Genomic DNA, 22,658 nt, shown 5'->3' on the forward strand with positions numbered 1-22,658 from the left:
ACATTTTGCTGGGTGCCAAATTCTATGACCTCGCCGCAGTGGCAGTGTGGCGTCAATGGCCTAGCACTCTCTGAGCTAGGAGATGCTCTCTTCTGTGAGAGCAGAACTCTTGTTGGAACATTGTGCATCTTCAAACCAATCCTGGACAACATACTCTGGTGTCAATTGTGGGAATGTTTATTGTTAAGATGGCATTACTCACGAGATTGACTTTTTCAGGAGTTTTGTTTTTATTCCATTAATTTGAAAATAAATTTGTGCTGGATGAGAACTTTGTTTTCTAGTTATTACAACTCGAGGAATGATTTATTAAGTCAGATCTGCCTTCCTGTTGTGAAGCTCGCATGCCAGGCTGCATATTAGAAAATTGCTTTCCTTGATTTTAATGGACAAGAAAACAAACAAAGGCTCATCTGTAAATTCCCAATATGGAATCCTTGTGGACACCTCAGCATATATGGAATAATTGGCTGTGAGAATTCTTGAAAAATGCCTGTTGTTATTAATGTGCGCAGTTGGCTGAGCTAACAGCATGAAATATGTTGTCAATATTCAATTCACCTTTCAGAATTAGTTTTCAAAGAAATGTATTCAGAAATATTAACAGGGTATCCATATTTCAATTCGTATTTAAAAGTGTGAAGAATCTCTGAAGGAGAGGCATACTGACTCAAAACCTTAACTCTGTTTCTCTCTCCACAGATGCTGCCAGACCTGCTGAGTTAATCCAGCATTTTCTGTTTTTATTGTAGTTCTTTCAACTTTTCTTTCAACTCTGTTTTTTGCCCTTTCTTTCCTCTTAATGGAGGTTTGACCCCCCCCGCCCATGTATTTCGGTCCTAGTGCACAAGTGTCAGTTAACTCCTTTGACCTCATCCAAGGCATTAGTTTTTCATGTGTAAATCTTGGTGTGTGTTTGCAGGATGTTAACTGCAGAAGGCTGCTACACTTCTAATGTCTAGCTTTGTGCACTTCCAGTAATGATTACTGGATAATTGAAGGGGAAGCAACTCATTTTATCCTGCATTTAAAGATTACTATGGACAATTGTTTCACCAATACCACATCTTCAATGACATCAAAGAACAAAGAAAATTACAGCACAGGAACGGGCCCTTCGGCTCTCCAAGCCTGCACCGACTGCATAGAAATCCAAGTACTGTATACTACATGTATATGCTCTCTACTAACTGCATTTTAAAAACATTTCTAATAAGTTTGTCAAACACGATTTTCCTTTCAAAGAACAAAGAACAATTAAAATTACAGAACAGGAACAGGTCCTTCGGCCCTCCAAGCCTGCACCGACTGCATAGAAATCCAAGTACTGTATACTACATGTATATGCTCTCCTTTATCCACCCTACTACCTGCATCTTAAAAACATTTCTAATAAGTTTGTCAAACATGATTTTCCTTTCAAAGAACAAAGAAAATTACAGCACAGGAACAGGCCATTCGGCCCACCAAGCCTGCACCCACCATGCTGTCTGACTAAAACCCCCTATCCTTCCGGGGACTGTATCCCTCTATTCCCATACTAATCATGTATTTGTCAAGACCCCCCTTAAAAGTCACTATTGTATCTGCTTCCACTCCCTACCCCGGCAGCGAGTTCCAGGCACCCACCACCCTCAAAGTAAAACACTTGCTTTGTACACCTCCTTTAAACCTTGCCCCTCGCACCTTAAAACTATGCCCCCTAGTAATTGACTTTTCCACCCTTGGAAAAAGCTTCTGACTATCCACTCTGTCCATGCCCCTCATAATCTTGTAGACTTCTATCAGATCGCCCCTCAACCTCCGTCGTTCCAGTGAGAACAAACCAAGTTTCTCCAACCTCTCTTCATAGCTAATGCCCTCAATGCCAGGCAACATCCTAGTAAATCTTTTCTGTACCTCTCCAAAGCCTGCACATCCTTCTGGTAGTGTGGCGACCAGAATTGAACACTATATTCCAAGTGCGGCCTAACTAAGGTTCTATAAAGTTGCAACATGACTTGCCAATTTTTAAATTCAATGCCCTGGCCGATGAAGGCAAACATGCCGTATGCCTTCTTGACTGCCTTCTCCACCTGCGTTGCCACTTTCAGTGACTTGTGTACCTGTACACCCAGATCCCTCTGCCTTTCAATACTCTTAAGGGTTCTGCCATCTAAAGTATATTTCCTCTCTGTATTAGACCTTCCAAAATGCATTACCTCACATTTGTCCAGATTAAACTTCATCTGCCACCTCTCTGCCCAAGTCTCCCAACTGATCTATATCCTGCTGTATCCTCTGATGGTCCTCATCGCTATCCGCAAATCCACCAACCTTTGTGTCATCTGCAAACTTGCTAATCAGACCAGTTACATTTTCCTCCAAATCAATGTCAAGGTTAAAATACAGCATTTAATCAGAGATCTTCCTCGACTGTGTAGCTCAACTATTCACTTTGTATTCTGATATTGTAACAATTAATGTTCCACTTGACTTATTTTGGGCTTGTTACTTTGGTTGAAGAAGTTAAATGGGAATTAAGTTCAATTGTTTTTATTTTATACTTGGGAGTTTCTAAGTTTCACTCCCTCTATACTGTAGACCCCTGCTAGCTTGTAGGTTTCAATTTGACTTCACTAGTCGGTGGTTTCACATTGTATGCTAGGATGTGTGGCAACTTGGTAACCTAAATATTAGAAATAACTATTGATGGGGTGGACTTTGGGAAGTTTCAATGCTATCACTTTGAGCAGTGTATCTAACATGAAGGGGCACCTTACTTTGAAGAACAGGAAACAATTTTTTCTTTAATGAGTACCGTACTTCTAATTTCTGATGTAATTCTACATGTTAGATTACTGTCCATAAACAGTGATACAAAAGCCATAAAAAAACTGTGAAATGTCTATTTCTTTGGAAATTAAAAATAATTATCTTTGCTGCAATGCCCAATTGCTATGATAACATAAAAGATAAGATACTAGTTGGAACCATTTAACTCCCCAAGTTCCAGCTGACAAGCAATTATGGTCATCATGAAAATTATAGCCAGTTGTAAAATTGTGCACATTATTCATTGATGTTAATTTTTCTTTAAAAGAAAGGAAATAGCAAGAAATACTTTTGGGTTAGAAATGTATTGAACCTTTAAGCACATTTGGCAAACAATTTTGCATGGAATGTTGTTATTTATGTGGAGGATACTCTCAAATAATTATTAATACTGAAAAGGAAGTTTTCTGATTTTAAACTATTACAAATATGAGGTGCCAAATTACTGAATTTGAGAGGGCTAAAACAAAAGTTTCCTGACTTGCAACAGATTTAAAACTGTATTCCTGTTTTAGCAGTCAGGAAATCTTGTGTTCTTTAAAACCATAAACAAAAAAAGAATTTGTTTTCAAGGGCAAAGGAGGAGCTTTTCGTGGCTGTGATTGGCTGTTGATTTGTCCTGTCCTATGACCACGTCTCTTAATTAGTTTGGGTAGTACAGGATTCACATAGGCTGGGTGATATTTGTTGATCCTTTAACTCAGTATTATGTTTTGATAGCAGCCTCTATGCAACGACAAAGGAATTTTGTGTACACTGCATTGAATCTGCAAGGAATTTTTGTCAAGAGTTTCCATCAACCACGTAACAGATTGGTCTTTCATATTCGCTTAATGGTACACTTTTTGAAGAACAGACATGAGCTTGTCTGCACGACGAGTCACATTGCCTGCAATCACTCCACTTGTACTGCAGAAACGGGTAAGATAGCCTTTGGTAGTTATGTTCAGTTTTCTTTTATTTAAAACCAATTATTTACAAGTCTAATGCCTAAACAGGGATTCCTCTAAACTTTACTGAACCAGCCCTTTTAACTGCTTAAAGACTGAAGGAGTTTTCCATTTGTGAATATTTCACCTTGATTTAAGTCTTGCAATAGTTTAGAATGGATTGTGTATGTTCAATAGTTTAAGTGTACTTATAAAATCTGTGATGTAACTCAATAAGAAAGGAACAGAATCATCTACTGTAGCTGTTTTATTACAAAATAATGGATGAACATTAGAATATTTGGTGTTGAATTACATGTCAAATACAGATAGATCATTAACATGAGCCACGATTTACAAATTGAATTATGAGCAGTCAGTTTTTACTGACTGATTTTGCCCTGAATTGAGAGTATGATGGACTACATTGTGCCTGCTCGTCCCTGTGAAACTTTCAGGATCAAACTCATTTATGTGTTGGTGTTCTGCTAATATTTCTTCTGCTGCTGACTTACGTACCTCGGGTGGTGGTGAGAAGGGGGTTGGCTGCCCTGAGTGCCACTGTGTAGCATCGCAGCAGGTCCTGGGTGAAAGAAAATATTCTTAAACAAAATCTTCTGCCCGTCATGGCAAAATTAGCCACCCAGCAACTGTTTGCAATTGGCATGGTAACCCTTTCCATATTAACACCCCCGCACAACCCTTGCCCTACTGCCATCAATTTCGTTAGCCATGCTGAATGCCACCTGCTGGCCAGAGTTGTCACGATGGTATTGCAAATATATCCATTGTTTGTCATTTTCCCATCAACAACAACTGGTATGAATAAATATACAGGCAAATTTATTCAATGTACATTATTAATTTTAGCCATAAAACCCACAAGTGACTATGTGAAACGTTTCCTTGGCTTGTCCGGTGACTGCCTTGCTACTACCAGAGTGTTGTGGAAAATCGGCCCCCGTACGTTATCCTTTGAGAGTTTGGAAAACACCTGAATAATTAAGAGAATCTGTCTCCGAATAAATCTTACTTGCTTTACATCTGTAAAGCCATTTTTTCTAGTTGTTTCACTAGTTAAGAAATAATAGATGGGATGAATTGTTTTGGAACTTTGCTTTCTTATTGCCCCGACGATATAGTCGTTTTATGACCTTGAGGAACGTAGGTCAGTGCCAAAAACTGCATAATTTGCCTTACTAAGATGCCTCATTATGAAGATCTTGGCTGCAAGAGACATTTATGCCATTCATATCGGACACCTTCTATTCACGACTATATTTAGTCAATTGAAGAATGTATTGACCAGATATGGTGTTGATAATAATTCTGCAGGACACATATCAGCAATGGTGTTAGAGTTGGCCACCAGTATCACATAACTGCAAATTGGCGGGAGATAACCAATAATATCAATGAAGTCTGCCTCGTGGCTGCGTGTTACTGATACCCAAGATTGTTGAAAGCTGAAAAAAATAATAATTGGCATAGAGGATCATGAAAAATAACCTTGCTAAAAAGGATCTCAAAAAAGGCTTGAAAATTATCTTTCTCTTTTAAAATTCCTCCAAACTGATAGTCCATGAGGAAGTCTTTTCTTGAAACACATAAGGTCGCCTTACCCAGAAACAGTGTAATGTAGTTTGCCACCTTACAGCCTAGGTAATTGCATTTGCATAAAATCGCCTTTGTTCTGCAATAGGGCATTTTTTATTATCCCACAGTGTTTAATTCTCAGTAGTTGGCATCTCTGGGAGTGACGTTCGGTGAAAAATAAATAGAGGGAGGAATTCAAATGCCATAGAGTCTGTTAGTTTCATTTTACTGCCAAAATAAATTTGTGATAGTTATCTTGATAATTAAATGACTGCAAAACTCGGAAGAATTTAAATTTGTTTTGCAAATGCTTTTACTGCTTTTATCTATCCTCAGCAATTGCTTGAGTATCGTGACAGTATATAGGTGACTCCATTTTTCCAGCCCCAAAAATCATATTTTTGCATATACTCGGTGTATAAGTTGACTCCCCCTTTGCTTTTCAGTCATAATGATATACTTGCACTAGTAGTCAGTCTTAAATTTACACTTTATTTTTGCATATTTTCTTTTTATTAATTCATGGGATGTGATCTGGGCCAGCATCTGTTGCCACCCCAATTGCCCTTGAACACAGTGGCTTGTTTGGCCATTTCAGCATCACATGTAGGCCAGACAAGGATGGCAGATTTCTTCCCCTAAAGGACAGTTGTGAACCAGATGGGTTTTTACAATGGTTTCACGGTCATCATTAGAATTTTTCAATTTTTTATTAATTCAAATTTCAAAATCTGCAGTGGTGGGATTCAAACCAGGGCCCCCAGAACATTACCCTGGGTCTCTGGATTGCTAGTCCAGTGACAATACCATTACGCCATTGCCTCCCCTATTTACTGGTATTTTATAAGTGGACAGTGAAATGGGCTGCATTGCAAAGGTAAGCGGGAGTTTAAGACATGCCCATTCTTTGCGATGGATGGCAATAATATTTCAAAATGGTGACCACCCACAGTCAGCTGTTCACTTTTACACTCGGTGTATAAGTTGACCCTCATTTTTGAAGGGATTTTTCGAGGCTTCACAGGTTGACTTGCATGTTAAAATCTATGGTATTAAATTATAATGCAGTACTCTGCAAAATAATTCCTTTACGCATATTGAAGACTTTAAATGTTTGAATATGTATGAGGAATCATGGGTCCTTTGTACATGGGAGGGTTAACTTAACTTTATAATGTTTCCACTGCTTTATCTTGTAGAAGGGTCTACCCGATCATATCAGGTTTAAAATCTTTTTCTGAGAATGTGCCAGTATGAGTAGCTTTCAGAAGAAAATGCTCAGATGGATCAGCAAAAATCTTCAGTCACTACACAGAAAAGTCAAACAGGTTAGAAACTAAAATACTAGAGATGGTTTTAACCCTGCCTGGTAACTAGTAGCAAAATGGTTGCCTTACTGTAGGTTGCAATTTAGCCTACTTTTTTGCATAGTTGAACAGAATACGTTCAAAGACTATTTCCTCGGGTGGATGGAGATATTACAAGGGGGCATAACTATAGGGTTCGTGGTGGGAGATACAGGAAGGATATCAGAGGTAGGTTCTTCACGCAGAGAGTGGTTGGGGTGTGGAATGGACTGCCTGCAGTGATAGTGGAGTCAGACACTTTAGGAACATTTAAGCGGTTATTGGATAGGCACATGGAGCACACCAGGATGATAGGGAGTGGGATAGCTTGATCTTGGTTTCAGATAAAGCTCGGCACAACATCGTGGGCCGAAGGGCCTGTTCTGTGCTGTACTGTTCTATGTAGAATACCTGCTGGAAGGTAAAGAGGTCCATCTTTAAATGATCCTTTTAGGCACTAATGATGCCACCACAAGCCAATTTGGTGGCAGTGAACCTAGAGGAGACCCAGAAAGAGAATTAATTTTGTGGGGGAAACAATAGGCTTCTGATTTCCAGTCCTCATGAGTTCTTCCTTCCTATTTTCCTTCTTGCATCCCACCCTCCCCACCCACACACCAACAACAACCAAAGTATTGCAATTAATTGTCTGAGATTCACCCATCATCCCCATGGGTGTTAACCTACACTGGTTCCCTGATAAGCAATACCTCAATCTTTAAGGACAATAAATAAAAGTGTGAGGTGACACACTTTGGAAGGAGTAATTGAAGGAGGGAGTATTCAATGAACGGCATGACACGAGGAAATTCTGTGGAACAAAGGGACCTTGCCGTGTTTATCTATAGATCTCTGAAGGCGGGAGGGCATGTTAGTGGAGTGATGAAAACGGCATATGGGACACTTGCCTTTATCAATTGATGTGGGGATGCCGGCATTGGACTGGGGTAAGCACAGTAAGAAGTCTCACAACACCAGGTTAAAGTCCTGTAGAAATTTGACGTCTGTGTTGATATGCGCGATCTTCTTGGAGATCCTCTCCACTTGGAGCCAGCAGTTTGTGGTTTAGATGGTAGTCTGGTGTTGTGAGACTTCTTACCGTGTTTATCAATTGAGGCATAGATTACAAAAGCAGGGAGGTCATGTTGGAGTTGTATAGAACTTTGGTGAGGCCACAGTTGGAGTACACCACATTATAGGAAGGATATGATTGCACTGGAGGGGGTACAGAGGAAATTCATAGAATCATCGAATCATAGATTCACCAGGATGCTGCCTGGGATGGAACATTTAAATTATGAAGAGAGACTGGATAGGCATGGGTTGTTTTCGTTGGAGCAGAGAAGACTGAGGGATGACCTGATTGAGGTGTAAAAGATTATGAGGGCATGGACAGGGTGGATAGGGAGCAGCTGTTTCCCCTTAGTTGAATGGTCAAAAACAAGAGGACACAAGTTCAAGGTGAGGGGCAGGAGGTTTAAGGGGGATGTAAGGAAACATCTTTTCTTAACCAAAGGGTGACGATGATCTGGATTGCGCTGCTTGGGAGGGTGGTAGAGGTGGGTTGCCTCACATCTTTTAAAAAGTACCTGGGTGAGCACTTGGCATGTCATAACATTCAAGGCTATTGGCCAAGTGCTGATAAATGCGATTAGGTAGATAGGATGGGTGGTTCTCACTTGTCAATGATGGGCCGAAGGGCCTCTTCTGTACTGTATGATTCTGTGATTCTGAAATAGGAACAGGAATAGACCATACAGTTTCTCAAGTCTATTCTGCCAGACAATAATATACTGGTTTATCTGCTGCCTTAACTCCTTTCCTGCCCACTCCCATATCGTTTGATTCCCTGAGAGATGAAAAAGTTAGCTCTCTCAGCCTTATGTATACTGGATGGAGCACCCACAACTCTTAAGGATAGAGAATCCCAAAAATTCTTAATCCTCTGACTTGAGAAACTTCTGCTCAAGTTCTAAATGATGGGCCCTTTATACTTAGTCTGTGTAGACAGTAAGACAGACGAACTTAGGGCCTTAATGCTTACGTGGAATTTGGATGTGGTTGCGGTGACGGAGACTTGGTTAAAAGGACAGGACTGGCAGCTGAATATTCCGGGTTATAAGTGTTTTAGGCGAGACAGAGGAGGGGCTAAAAAAGGTGGGGGAGTTGCGATATTAGTTAGGGAGCATATTACTGCGGTGCAGAGGGTAGACAACTTAGAGGGGTCAAGTACTGAGTCACTGTGGGTGGAACTCAGAAACAGGAAGGGTGAAGTCACTATGCTGGGGGTGTACTGCAGACCACCCAACAGCCCACGGGAAGTGGAGGAAAGGATATGTCAGGAGATTCTGGATATGTGCAGAAAAAATAGGGTTGTTGTAGTGGGGGACTTTAATTTCCCTGGTATAGACTGGAAAGTGCTTAGAGCTGGGGTTCCGGATGGGGAGGAATTTGTAAAATGCATACTGGAAGGTTCTTTGGAACAGTATATAGATAGCCCGACAAGAGAGGGGGCTATACTGGACCTAGTTCTGGGAAATGAGCCCGGTCAGGTCGTCAATGTTTCGGTAGGGGAACATGTGGCAAATAGTGACCACATACATCTCTGTTAACTTTAGGATAGTAATGGACAAGGATGAGTGCTGTCCTACGGGCAGGGTGCTAAATTGGGGGAAGGCTAACTATAGCTGGATTAGGCAGGAATTGGTGGACGTTGATTGGGAGAGGATGTTCGAGGGTAAGTCCACGTCTGGCATGTGGGAGTCTTTTAAGGAACAATTGATAAGGCTGCAGGATAGGCATGTGCCTGTAAAAAGGAAAGATAGGAAAGGTAGGATTCGAGAGCCGTGGATAACCAGGGAAAGTGAGGATCTGATTAAAATGAAAAGGGAGGCATACGTTAAGTCGAGGCAACAGAAAATAGATGGAGCTCTGCAGGAATACAGAGAGAGTAGGAAAGAACTCAAACGGGGAGTTAGAAGGGCAAAAAGAGGTCACGAGATGTTCTTGGCAGGCAGGATTAAGGAGAATCCTAAGGCATTCTATTCATACGTTAGAAACAAAATAGTTGTCAGGGAGAAAATCGGACCTCTCAGGGACAAAGGAGGGGAATTATACTTAGAACCCAAGGGAATAGGGGAGATCCTAAATGAATACTTTGCATTGGTATTCACGAAGGAGAGGGACATGTTAACCGGGAGTGTCTCGGAGGGAGGTGTTGACCCATTCGAGAAAATCTCCATTACAAGGGAGGAAGTGTTAGGTTTTTTAGGGAACATTAAAACTGACAAAGCCCCAGGGCCTGATGGCATCTATCCTAGACTGCTCAGGGAGACGAGAGATGAAATTGCTGGGCCTGTGACGGAAATCTTTGTCGCTTCTTTGGACACAGGTGAGGTCCCTGAGGATTGGAGGATAGCGAATGTGGTCCCGTTGTTTAAGAAGAGTAGTAGGGATAACCCGGGAAATTATAGGCCGGTGAGCTTGACGTCCGTGGTAGGGAAGTTGTTGGAGAGGATTCTTAGAGATAGGATGTATGTGCATTTAGAACGGAACAATCTCATTAGTGACAGACAGAATGGTTTTGTAAGAGGGAGGTCGTGCCTTACAAATTTGGTGGAATTTTTTGAGGAAGTGACAAAAACGGTTGACAACGGAAGGGCCGTGGATGTCGTCGATATGGATTTCAGTAAGGCATTTGACAAAGTCCCACATGGCAGGTTGGTTAAGAAGGTTAAGGCTCATGGGATACAAGGAGAAGTGGCTAGATGGGTGGAGAACTGGCTTGGCCATAGGAGACAGAGGGTAGCAGTTGAAGGGTCTTTTTCCAGCTGGAGGTCTGTGACCAGTGGTGTTCCGCAGGGCTCTGTACTGGGACCTCTGCTATTTGTGATATATATATAAATGATTTGGAAGAAGGTGTAACTGGTGTTATCAGCAAGTTTGCGGATGACACGAAGATGGCTGGACTTGCGGATAGCGATGAGCATTGTCGGGCAATACAGCAGGATATAGGTAGGCTGGAAAATTGGGCGGAGAGTTGGCAGATGGAATTTAATCCGGATAAATGCGAAGTGATGCATTTTGGAAGAAATAATGTAGGGAGGAGTTATACAATAAATGGAAAGTCATCAGGAGTATAGAAACACAGAGGGATCTAGGTGTGCAAGTCCACAAATCCTTGAAGGTGGCAACACAGGTGGAGAAGGTGGTGAAGAAGGCATATGGTATGCTTGCCTTTATAGGACGGGGTATAGAGTATAAAAACTGGAGTCTGATGATGCAGCTGTATAGAACACTGGTTAGGCCACATTTGGAGTACTGCGTCCAGTTCTGGTCGCCGCACTACCAGAAGGACGTGGAGGCTTTAGAGAGAGTGCAGAGAAGGTTTACCAGGATGTCGCCTGGTATGGAGGGTCTTAGCTATGAGGAGAGATTGGGTAAACTGGGCTTGTTCTCCCTGGAAAGACGGAGAATGAGGGGAGATCTAATAGAGGTGTACAAGATTATGAAGGGGATAGATAGGGTGAATGGTGGGAAGCTTTCCCAGATGAGAAGTGACGATCACGAGGGGTGACGGGCTCAAGGTGAGAGGGGCGAAGTATAACTCAGATATTAGAGGGATTTTTTTTAACACAAAGGATGGTGGGGGCCTGGAATGTGCTGTCAAGTAGGGTGGTGGAGGCAGACACGCTGACATCGTTTAAGACTTACCTCGATAGTCACATGAGCAGCCTGGGAATGGAGGGATACAAACGATTGGTCTAGTTGTACCAAGGAGCGGCACAGGCTTGGAGGGCCGAAGGGCCTGTTTCCTGTGCTGTACTGTTCTTTGTTCTTTCTCTTTGTTCTTTCTTTGTTCCTGTTTTCTTGATCCCCCTGTCAGGAAAAAACAAACTACCCCTGTCTACCTGTTAAGCCCCTTCAGAATCTTATATGTTTGAGTGAAATCATCTCTCATTCTTCCAATTTCTAGGAAGTATGGGCCCAATTTACTCTTTATCAAATGGTAATGATATTCTTAGGAGGTAGTTCAGTGCTCTTTGCTAAACCGCCTACACAAGCATCTCCTTCCTTAAATATGGAGGCGAAAATTGCACGCAGTACTCCAGGTGTGGTCTTACAAAGTCCGATGCAACTGTGGCTGGATGTTTTTATTCTGGTACACCAATCCTCTTGCAATGAAGGCCAACATGAAATTTTCATTCCTAATCACTTGCTGTACCTGAACCCTAACTTTCTGTGTTCCTTGTATGTGTACATTCAAATCACTCTGAACACCAACTTTTAAAACATTTTTACACCTTCTTAAAAAAACTTCTGCTTTTCTATTCTTATAATCAAACTGAATAACCTCACGATTTATATGCTATCAGCTGTCACTGTCCTCCTCACAGTTTACATTCCCACCGAGCTTTGCATCATCAATACTCTCAGTCTCTTTGTCTGTAGAACCATATAAACCCTACAATGAAGAAAGAGGCCATTCAATCCATTGAGTCTGCACCAACTCTTCAAAAGGGCATCACAGCCAGGCCCTCCCCTCCACCCTATCCTCACAAACCCACACATTTACCGTGGCTAATCAATCTAGCCTGGATATTTTCACGACCTATCTTATGATGATGATCTTACGACTAAATACCTGGGCCTCAGCGCTGATCAATGGCGCTCTACAAGTCAGTGTGCCAAGTTGAAAACACTCAGGGAGGAATTTTCCTGTGTGCCCACCACAGGAATCGTAGCAGGCGGGGGGTGGACCCATTGACCTCGGGTAGGATTTTCCAGTTTTGGGACAAGCGCAGCTGGAAAATCCTGCCCTCAGTTTCCTATCTGGGGGGTTAACCAATCCACTACCAATGTTAATATATTACCTTCATCTCCATGAACACTAATGTTGCACATTAAACTTCTGTGGCAGCTCACTGAATGTCTTTTAGAAATCCAAGTACTGTAAACTACATGTATATGCTCTCCTTCATCCACCCTACTAATTGCATCTTAAAAACATTTCTAATAAGTTTGTCAAATATGATTTTCCTTTCAAAGAACGAAGAAAATTACAGCACAGGAACAGTCCCTTCAGTCCTCCAAGCCTGCACTGACCATGCTGCCCGACTGAACTAAAACCCCCTTCCCTTCCAGGGACTGTATCCCTCCATTCCCATCCTATTCATGTATTTGTCAAGACACCCCTTAAAAGTCACTATTGTATCTGCTTCCACTACCTCCCCCGGCAGCGAGTTCCAGGCACCCACCACCCTCTGTGTAAAAACACGTGTCTCGTCCATCTCCTTTAAACCTTGCCCCTCGCACCTAAAACCTATGCCCCCTAGTAATTGACTCTTCTACCCAGGGAAAAAGCTTCTGACTATCCACTCTGTCCATGCCCCTCATAATCTTGTAGACTTCTATCAGGTTGCCCCTCAACCTCCGTCGTTCCAGTGAGAACAAACCAAGTTTTTCCAACCTCTCCTCAGTTAATGCCCTCCATACCAGGCAACATACTGGTAAATCTTTTCTGTACCCTCACCTTCTGGTTGCGTGGTTGCCAGAATTGAACACTATATTCCACGTGCGGTCTAACTAAGGGTCGACAAAGCTGCAACATGACTTGCCAATTTTTAAACTCAATGCCCCAGCCGATGAAGGCAAGCAGGCCGAATGCCTTTTTGACTACCTTCTCCACCTGCGTTGCCACTTTCAGGGACCTGAGTACCTGTACACCCAGATCCCTCTGCCTTTCAATACTCTTAAGAGTTCTGCCATTTACTGTATATTTCCCATCTGTATTAGACCTTCCAAAATGCATTGCCTCACATTTGTCCAGCTTAAACTCCATCTGCCATCTCTCCGCCCAAATCTCCAACTAATGTATATCCTGCTGTATCCTCTGACAGTTTTCATCGCTATCCGCAGTTCCACCAACCATTGTGTCGTCCACAAACTTACCAATCAAACCAGTTACACTTTCCTCCTTTATATATATTACAAATAGCAAAGGTCCCAGCACTGATCCCCGAGGAACACCACTTGTCATAGCCCTCCAATCAGAAATGCACCCTTCCACTGATACCCTCTGTCTTCTATGATCAAGCCAGTTCTGTATCCACCTTGCCAGCTCACCTCTGATCCCATGTGACTTCACTTTCTGTACCAGTCTGCCATGAGGGACCTTGTCAAAGGTCTTACTGAAGTCCCACGTAGACAACATCCACTGCCCTACCGTCATCAATCAACTTCGTCACTTCCTCAGAAAACTCGATCAAGTTCGTGAGACATGACCTCCCCTTCACAAAACCATGTTATTTCCAAGTGGGAATAAATCCTGTCTCAAAGAATCCTCTCCAATAATTTCCCTACCACTGACATAAGGCTCACCGGCCTGTAATTACTTGGATTATTCTTGCTAACCTACTTAAACAAAGGAACAACATTGGCTATTCTCCAATCTTCTGGGACCTCCCCTGTAGCCAGTGAGGATACAAAGATTTCTCTCAAGGCCCCAGCAATTTCCTCCCTTCCCTCTCTCAGTATTCTGGGGTATATCCCATCAGGCCCTGGGGACTTGTCTACCTTAATGTTTCTCAAAAACCCCAATACCTCCTCCTTTTTGATCTCAACATGACTCAAAATATCTACACATCCTTTCCCAGACTCATCATCCACCAAGTTTTGTAAAATCATGTTGACTCTGATCATTCAATGATTTTTTTAAGTGCCTTGTCAAACTTTGTAACAATAGATTCAAGCATTTTCCGGAAGACTTATGTTGATTTGATTTATTATTGTCACATGTATTAACATACAGTGAAAAGTATTGTTTCTTGCGCGCTATACAGACAAAACATACCGTTCATAGAGAAGGAAACGAGAGAGTGCAGAATGTAGTGTTACAGTCATAGCTAGGGTGTAGAGAAAGATCAACTTAATGCAAGGTAAGTCCATTCAAAAGTCTGACAGCAGCAGGGGAAGAAGCTGTTCTTGAGTCGGTTGGTACATGACCTCAGACTTTTGTATCTTTTTCCCAAAGGAAGAAGGTGGAAGAGAGAATGTTTGGGGTACGTGGGGTCCTTAATTATGCTGGCTGCTTTGCCAAGGCAGCGGGAAGTGTAGACAGAGTCAATGGATGGGAGGCTGGTTTGCATGATGGATTGTGTCAGGCAGCTGCCCTGTTTTCTCTCTCCCTCTTTTTTTTTCCTTTCTTGAATAGTGGTTTTACATTTTCTAACTTCCAATTCACTGGATTGTAGCAACTTCCAATCTAGAATTGAAGCAACTTTGAAAAATCATAATTGATACATCCATTATCTCTGTAGCTGCTTTTTTTTTTAGAACCCTACGATATAGGCCAACAGGTCCTGGGGATTTTTCAGCTTTTCCTTTCTCAATTTTCTCCAGTATTTCTTCTCTGCTGATGTTAGGAACATTAAGAACATAGGACTTAGGAACATGAGTTGGCCATTTGGTCATTTGAGCCTTCGCTATTTGTTAAGATCATGTCAGATCTGATTGTGATCTCAACTACACCTTCCTGCCTGCTCCCTCCCCCGATCCTCAACACCCTTGACTTCTTGTTTATCAAATATATATCTAACTCAGCCTTGAGTGACTCTGCCCTCACTCCTTTCTAGGAAGGAGAATTCCACAAACTAACAACCCTTAGAGAAAAGATTTACGAGACTAATTCCAGGAATGGGCAAGTTGTCCTACGAGGAAAGGTTAGAGAAGTTAGGTTTGTATCCACTAGAGTTTTGAGGTGATATGATCAAAATTGTTAAGATCCTGAGAGGTATTGACAGGGTAGACGTGGAGAGGATATTTCCTCTTGTCGGAGAACCTAGAACTAGGGGTCACTGTTTAAAAATAAGGGGTCACTCTTGTAAGACAGAGATGAGGGGAACTTTTTTCTCGAGGGTTGTAAGGCAGTGGAAGCAGAGTCTTTGAATATATCTTAAGGCAGAGCGAGAAAGATTACTGATTAACAAAGGGGTGAAAGGTGATCTGGGGCGGACAAGAATGTGGATTGAGGTTGCAAACAGATCACCCATGATCTTATTCAATGGTGGAGCAGGCCCGAGGGGCTGAGTGGCCTACTCCTGCTCCTAATTCATATGTTAAAAAACCTCCCTCATCTCCAAGACAATTTCATAACCCTTATTGGCTCCTAGGTTTCCCTCTATTTCTGAAATATGATTTATTTACAAGATAGACACAAAGGGCTGCATTTTCAATCTGGAATTGGTACGCAGATTTGTTCCCAGTCTCTACCTCATGCCACGTCAGCTTGTCAATGATGTAACATGACTTACATATGCAAAGAGTGTAATTAGCTCAGGTGTGAGTTTAGCATTCTATTAGCAATGTTGGAGCAGCTTGGAGGTGGGACCAGTAACTGAGAAACCTTTGAAAAGGTGAAAGGCAGTCTTGCCGCTCACCGGCGAGATGGAGCAGCAGGGTGCTCATAGTGCCAGCGTCCATGGGACAGCAGCATGGTTCTCTGAAGCCTTCCTTGGGGCTTTCATTGAGGCAGTGGTGGACAGGAGACAGAAATTGTTCGTGGCATCATCAAAGCCTGAATGGAGGTGCCGTCAAGAGGTCAACTGCAGAGGACAGACCAGAAGGACCTGGATTTGATGTTGAAAGGATTTAATGACCTGATAAGGTCTGGAAAGGTGAGTGGCTAGCAACACCTGGATGTCAGGTCACCAACCCTGTACACCAACATGTAGATAACCTGAGCATCCAGTTGTCCCACCCTACCAATTGAGGCCTGGGAGAGCTCAGTGATCTTCAGCCAAAGCTTGGATGGCTGGTTCCATTTGAACGTTCTGTTAATTTTCCTCTTCATCTGAGGAAGAGTGGCATTCTGGTCCTCTTCATCTAGCTCCATGTTAACAGGATCTAAGCTGGTTGGTGAAGTTGTAACCAAGACACCGAGCTTTTCTTTATTGGGCGAGCTTATTGACTTTGTTCAGTCTCACAGCTCTCCTTCCACACACCTCCAGTCTTTTCTATTCAGGAATCTGTCAGTGCTTTGATGGCTACGTGGATACAACTGATAACTCCCTGGACCTGAGGGGGTCCATCATTTGTGGCAAACCCCAATTCCCTCTGTGTCTGTGATGACCTATCTGTCCCACAATGGATGTAGCTCCCCACCCTCTGGAATAGGACATCTGTGACCTGAAGGTTTGAGAAACTGCCAAATGTGAGATGCCACCCAGGTCTGCAGCTGAACCCTGGAACAGTCCGGATGTGTAAAGTTCAGGGCAACAATGACCTTGATACCTACAGTTAAGGGATTGCCAAGATGGGCCAAATGGCCTCCTTCTATGTTGTATATTTTCTGTAGTTCCATGGTTCTATGCCTGCAATGCTTCAGGTCATTCTGGACCACTGTACACAAGTGCAAAACCAACTGATTGCATAAGTAGAGTCCTCTAAGGCACTGATGCTCTGCCATTTGTGGGTCACTGACTCTTGAGCAGTACACCAAATGTCTTGAGGAGAACCTTCTTCCTCTTGGCATCCTCTTACTGTGCTCTCCTGACCTGGACAATGCACCTGCTGAAGCTCCTCACCATTACCCTCTCCCAATGTCAGATTGTCCTGCTCCCCTCTCCACTCCCTCAGCTGGTGCCCATTTGTTGTGGAGATGCCGGCGTTGGACTGGGGTAAACACAGTAAAAAGTTTAACAACACCAGGTTAAAGTCCAACAGGTTTATTTGGTAGCAAAAGCCACACAAGCTTTCGGAGCTCCAAGCCCCTTCTTCAGGTGAGTGGGAATTCTGTTCACAAACAGAGCATATAAAGACACAGACTCAATTTACATGAATAATGGTTGGAATGCGAATACTTACAACTAATCAAGTCTTTAAGAAACAAAACAATGTGAGTGGAGAGAGCATCAAGACAGGCTAAAAAGATGTGTATTGTCTCCAGACAAGACAGCCAGTGAAACTCTGTGGGGGTTACAGATAGTGTGACATGAACCCAATATCCCGGTTGAGGCCGTCCTCGTGTGTGCGGAACTTGGCTATCAGTTTCTGCTCAGCGACTCTGCACCGTCGTGTGTCGCGAAGGCCGCCTTGGAGAACGCTTACCCGAATATCAGAGGCCGAATGCCCGTGACCGCTGAAGTGCTCCCCAACAGGAAGAGAACAGTCTTGCCTGGTGATTGTCGAGCGGTGTTCATTCATCCGTTGTCGCATATCAGGGATGGTACATTGTCCCGAGGCATGGTACATTGGGGAAACTATGCAGACGCTGCGACAACGGATGAGCGTTGATTAGTTGTAAGTATTCGCATTCCAACCATTATTCATGTAAATTGAGTCTGTGTCTTTATATGCTCTGTTTGTGAACAGAATTCCCACTCACCTGAAGAAGGGGCTTGCAGCTCCGAAAGCTTGTGTGGCTTTTGCTACCAAATAAACCTGTTGGACTTTAACCTGGTGTTGTTAAACTTTTTACTGCCCATTTGTTTGCCAGGGCTTTCTCTACCAATTTCTGCTGCCCAAGTGATGCCAACAGCCTGACATCCATCTCGGGGCTTACTCTTCTCACTGTTGTGAAATACAAGCTTTTCAGCTCAAACGTGGCAAGTCTTTGCCACTGATTGTGCAGCTGAGCATTATTCTCCACTTCTAAGTATCCTGACCAGTGCATCCATTGGCCCTCGTGGATGTTGCATCCATACGTATCCCAGACATTACATTTCCCCACCTACTGATTGAAAATTTTAAACTGTTCTGCTGAAGCCTTTTAATAGGCTCAGAAATGATGCCTTCCGTGACTGTAATTTTCAATGCGTGCCCACAGCCTCTTTACTCCCATGGGAAACTGAAGATCCTGCCTAAAATATTTGTTCAACATCTCTGCCAGTTCCTCATTCTCTGCGATAATTTTTCCTATTTCTGCCTCTAGGGGACTAATTGTTTACTTTAGCCACACTCAGCCTTTTTTATATGTTTGTAAAATCTCTAACAATTTGTTTTTATATTCCTGGCTTGGTAATTATCATTCTTTTTTTTCCCTTTAATGTTCACCGTTTGCTGGTTTTTAAATCTCTCCCAATCCTCAGGCTTACCATTCTTTGCAACTTTTTAAGCTTCTTCTTTTAATCTAATACTATCCTTAACTCCCCTAGTAAGCCACAGATGGATCTTTCCTGCTGAGTTTCTGTTTGATTTTAATGGAATGTAATTTTGTTGAAAATTTGTTTAAATGTTTCCCACTGTTTATTTACTGCAATATCCTTTAGTCTGTTTATCCAATCAACCTTAGCCAACTCTCTCCTCATACCTATGTAATTGGCTTTGCTTAATATTCTTGTTTTGGATTGAAAAATGTCGCTCTCAACCTTAGTATAAAATTCAATTGTATTAAGATCACTTTTTCCAAGAGGTTTTTTTGCTCTGAGATGACTAATTGATCCTGCCTCATTACACCATACTAGATTTAAAATAGCTTTATTGGCCTCACAATAGAAGAAACAGTCATGAAATTATTGTACAAACTTGGCTTCCAGACTTCCTTTGCTCATTTGATTTGATCAGTTCATATGAAGGCTAAAGTCCACCTCCCCTCCCCCACCACGATCGTTACATTGCAAGCTCCAATTCTGTTTTGCTTAATGCTCCGTCCAAGCTGTTACAGGGCCTATAAACTAATTCCTACTAATGTTTTCTTACCCTTCTATTCCTAATCTCCATCCATACTGATTCTACCCCCTGATCTTCTAAGCAAAGATCTTTTCTTACTCCTATCCTATCCTTTATTGTCAGGACTACTACTCCTTTTCCATTCTGCCTATTTTTTGTAAATGTAAAATACTATCAAATATTTTATTTCCCAAACTTGTTCACCTTGCAAGCACGTTTCTCTAATTGTGCTTCCAGTTCATCTGTCTTGTTACCAATGCTTTGTGCATTCAGATAAAGGGCATATCTTACCACTCGTTGATGTTATACTCCCGCTGCAGCAAAGACGGAAAATTTGGCGGCAAGCCAAATCTCCATTCACTTCACCGGGACGGGAAAATCTCGCTGGCGTGAACGTTCAGAAAATTCTGGCCAAAGTCTTTTGTTTTATTTTTTAAAAACCAACATTTTTTTCATGCACTTTATTCAGGGATGCACTATTATCATTGAAATCACTAACATCCTGTCTCACTCAGCTTATTTCACCCAAATTGCTGCACTGTTCTATTGACTTTTTTTCTCTTTAGATTACCTTTCGCCTGATCCTTTCCATCCCTCGAGCCCACTCCCTTCCCCGCCCTATCCACTATCAGTCAGTTCGCACTTTTTACTAGATTTATGCAGAAGATGGACCATATCTTGACAGATGAGGCCTAGAAGTTAAAATCTCACCGATCTCATTCTGCGAAGGTCAGGTGATTTCCCCGGTGCCTCAGTCAGCCCCTGTCTTCATGACTCCTGTAAGAGTTTTAACAACACCAGGTTAAAGTCCAACAGGTATATTTAGCAGGAGTTAAATTCTGACTATATTTTGTTTGCTTAGATCTAGCAGCTGATGCATCCAGAGTAGAAACATACTCCGCAAAAATTAATATTAATGCTGAAATGGTGCCAGAAAGAAAATTAATTGTCAAAGACACAATCAGGGCCATTGGCTCCAGTTAATAGTCTAGAAACTACGTTGAGATAAAAAAAACCTTGAAACATAAAAACATTTTAAAAATCTGCAGGCACTTTTTATAATTTGGACATTTTTGGTGTGCATCAGCATTTTATCATACGTACTTTTTGGGTAAGCAATATGAGACAGGAAATGAAACTGGACTTAAAACCACTTAGCATTATCAGAGATTAGAATGTTAGAAAGATATGTTGCAGATGTCATTTCAGTTTTGCATTTTCTGGAATTGTCATTTTGGATGTGGCGTGATTTTTATATATCTAAAACATCATTGGTACAAAAATGTTTAATGGGCGTCCAGAACCCACAAAAAATATCTAACTACTGGAAGTAAATTTTACTCCAAATTGCACGTATGGTCGGATAAACACTTCAAAACTGTTGTTAAACATCAATAATTAGAAACGCTAATGTGAACCTGCACATGCAAAGCTTATCCCACTGTGTTTTTCGAAGATTAAATTTATCTAAAATACCTGGAATTTGTGTTTAACATTACATTTAACACACAGGATTAGACTGCATCAGGATTAGACTGCAATTAAATAAATAATAAAAAAGTATTAAGCAGATTATTTTCCATCTATCTTGGTTTCCAATAAAGTGCAGGAAATCTATGAAAAATGTATGGTTTATAACAGAATATTAGTCGAGGTTTATGGAAGCTGGTGCATAAGATATTGAAAATACTGCTGAACGATTTGGACCCTCACCTCTTTATGACTGTGTCTGCTGTACATACCCATTTTCCTCTTTAAATATTTAATTTCCTAGACTAGGCACTTCTAATCATGCAATCACAAGATATTTAACAGATGAGGCAAGTCATTCATTCCCCTTTAACGCATCTCTCCAGAAAGATTCTGAAGTACCCCTTCCCCCACCCATTCCATTGCTCTATTTATTTTCTTAAATGATTCCAGGGCATTCACCTCCAGCACTCTATTCTGTAATTCAATTCTGAGAGTGCTGGTTATTATCTGTGTGAAGAACTGCCTCCTGATATCTGTCTTAGAATTACTATTTCCTAATGTATTTTCTCCCCCTGTCATTATCATATTCGCTATGAATTTTTAAAAAAATCTTTGTTCACTGGATGCGGGCATCACCGGCAAGGGCCAGCTTTATATTGACCATCCCTAATTGCCCTTGAGATGGTGGTGGTGAGCTGCCTTCTTGAAATGCTGCAGTCCATGTGGTGCAGGTACACCCACAGCGACATTAGGAAGGGAATTCCAGGATTTTGACCCAGTGACAGTGAAGGAATGGCAGGGGGTGGTATCCCCATGCATCTGCTGCCCTTGTCCTTCTTGGTGGTAGAGATCAGGGGCGGAATTTTCCCACCCCGCCCACCACGGGAATCATAGCAGGTGGTAGGGGGGTTGGGGGGCGGGGGGGGGTGCGGGCAGCAGTGGACCATGCATAAGTCAGTTGACCTCGGGTGGGATTTTCTGGTTTTTGGGGAAGGCACGACCAGAAAATCCCACCCCAGGAGTTTGGAAGATGCAGTTGAAGGGGAGTTGCTAGTGCATCTTATAGATGGTATACACTGCTGCCATTGTGCGCTCGTGTCGGAGGAAATGATGTTTAAGGTGCTGCATGGTGTGTCAATCAAGCTGGTTACTTTCTCTTGGATAGTGTCCAACTCCCTGAGAGTTGTTGGAGCTGCGCTCATCCAGTCAATTGGAGATATTCCATTGCACTCTTGACTTATGCTCATTTGTAAATCAGACAAGAGCGACCGAGGGAGCATTTAAATAGTTGAGTTGGTGTCAACAAAAGCATTAACGTTAGTTTCAGTAACAGATGGTCTGAGACAGAGGCAAAAATTAGTGAAATCATGGAGGTGGTAATAAATGGTCTTAGCTATGAAGATAACATGGGGCTGGAACTTGCTTCCAAGTAAAATAGGACTCTCAGGCGGTGAAAAGCCTGGTTTCATTCTAAGAGAATGGAATTGTTGGCTGCAAGATTGAGTTTGTTGTGGGGGATGTAGACAGTGGCTTCAATATTTAATTGGAGGAAATTTTTGGTTGTCCTCTGCTGAATGTTGGCAAGCAACCTCGTGAGCAGTGGAAGGGTTGAGAGGCTGGTAAGGTCGAGTTGGGTGTTGCCTGTTTATGTGTCAAATCTGATGTTTTCAGCTAATGTTGCCAAGGAGCAGCATGTAAATAAGGAATAGGAGGAATCAAGGATGGGTTTTTGGCAGCTCTCCAAAGGTTACAGCATGGGAGTTAGAGGATAGTAAATCATTTGCTGGCTATGACTGAATAGTTGAGAATTGGTACCGATTGAGGGCAGTCTAAT

At 42.2% G+C, this 22,658-nt stretch overlaps 1 protein-coding gene across 3 annotated transcripts in view; it reads left to right on the top strand.

Moving 5' to 3' along the window:
- grb14 (growth factor receptor-bound protein 14) overlaps positions 1-22,658 on the top strand; it is a 170,147-nt gene that overhangs the window by 57,949 nt on the left and 89,540 nt on the right. The window contains exon 2 of one of the 3 annotated variants that reach the window (XM_078228242.1): positions 3,535-3,735. The exons of 1 other annotated variant lie outside the window; for it this stretch is intronic. In XM_078228242.1, the coding sequence (XP_078084368.1) occupies positions 3,673-3,735 (63 nt within the window). In that variant the 5' untranslated portion in view covers positions 3,535-3,672. Of the gene's footprint in view, positions 1-3,464; positions 3,736-22,658 lie in introns of those variants that run through there. One more of the 3 variants, XM_078228241.1, reaches the window with a different exon arrangement.

The sequence above is a fragment of the Mustelus asterias genome, chromosome 14 (assembly GCF_964213995.1).
Source record: "Mustelus asterias chromosome 14, sMusAst1.hap1.1, whole genome shotgun sequence".
In the NCBI taxonomy this organism is placed as follows: domain Eukaryota; kingdom Metazoa; phylum Chordata; class Chondrichthyes; order Carcharhiniformes; family Triakidae; genus Mustelus; species Mustelus asterias.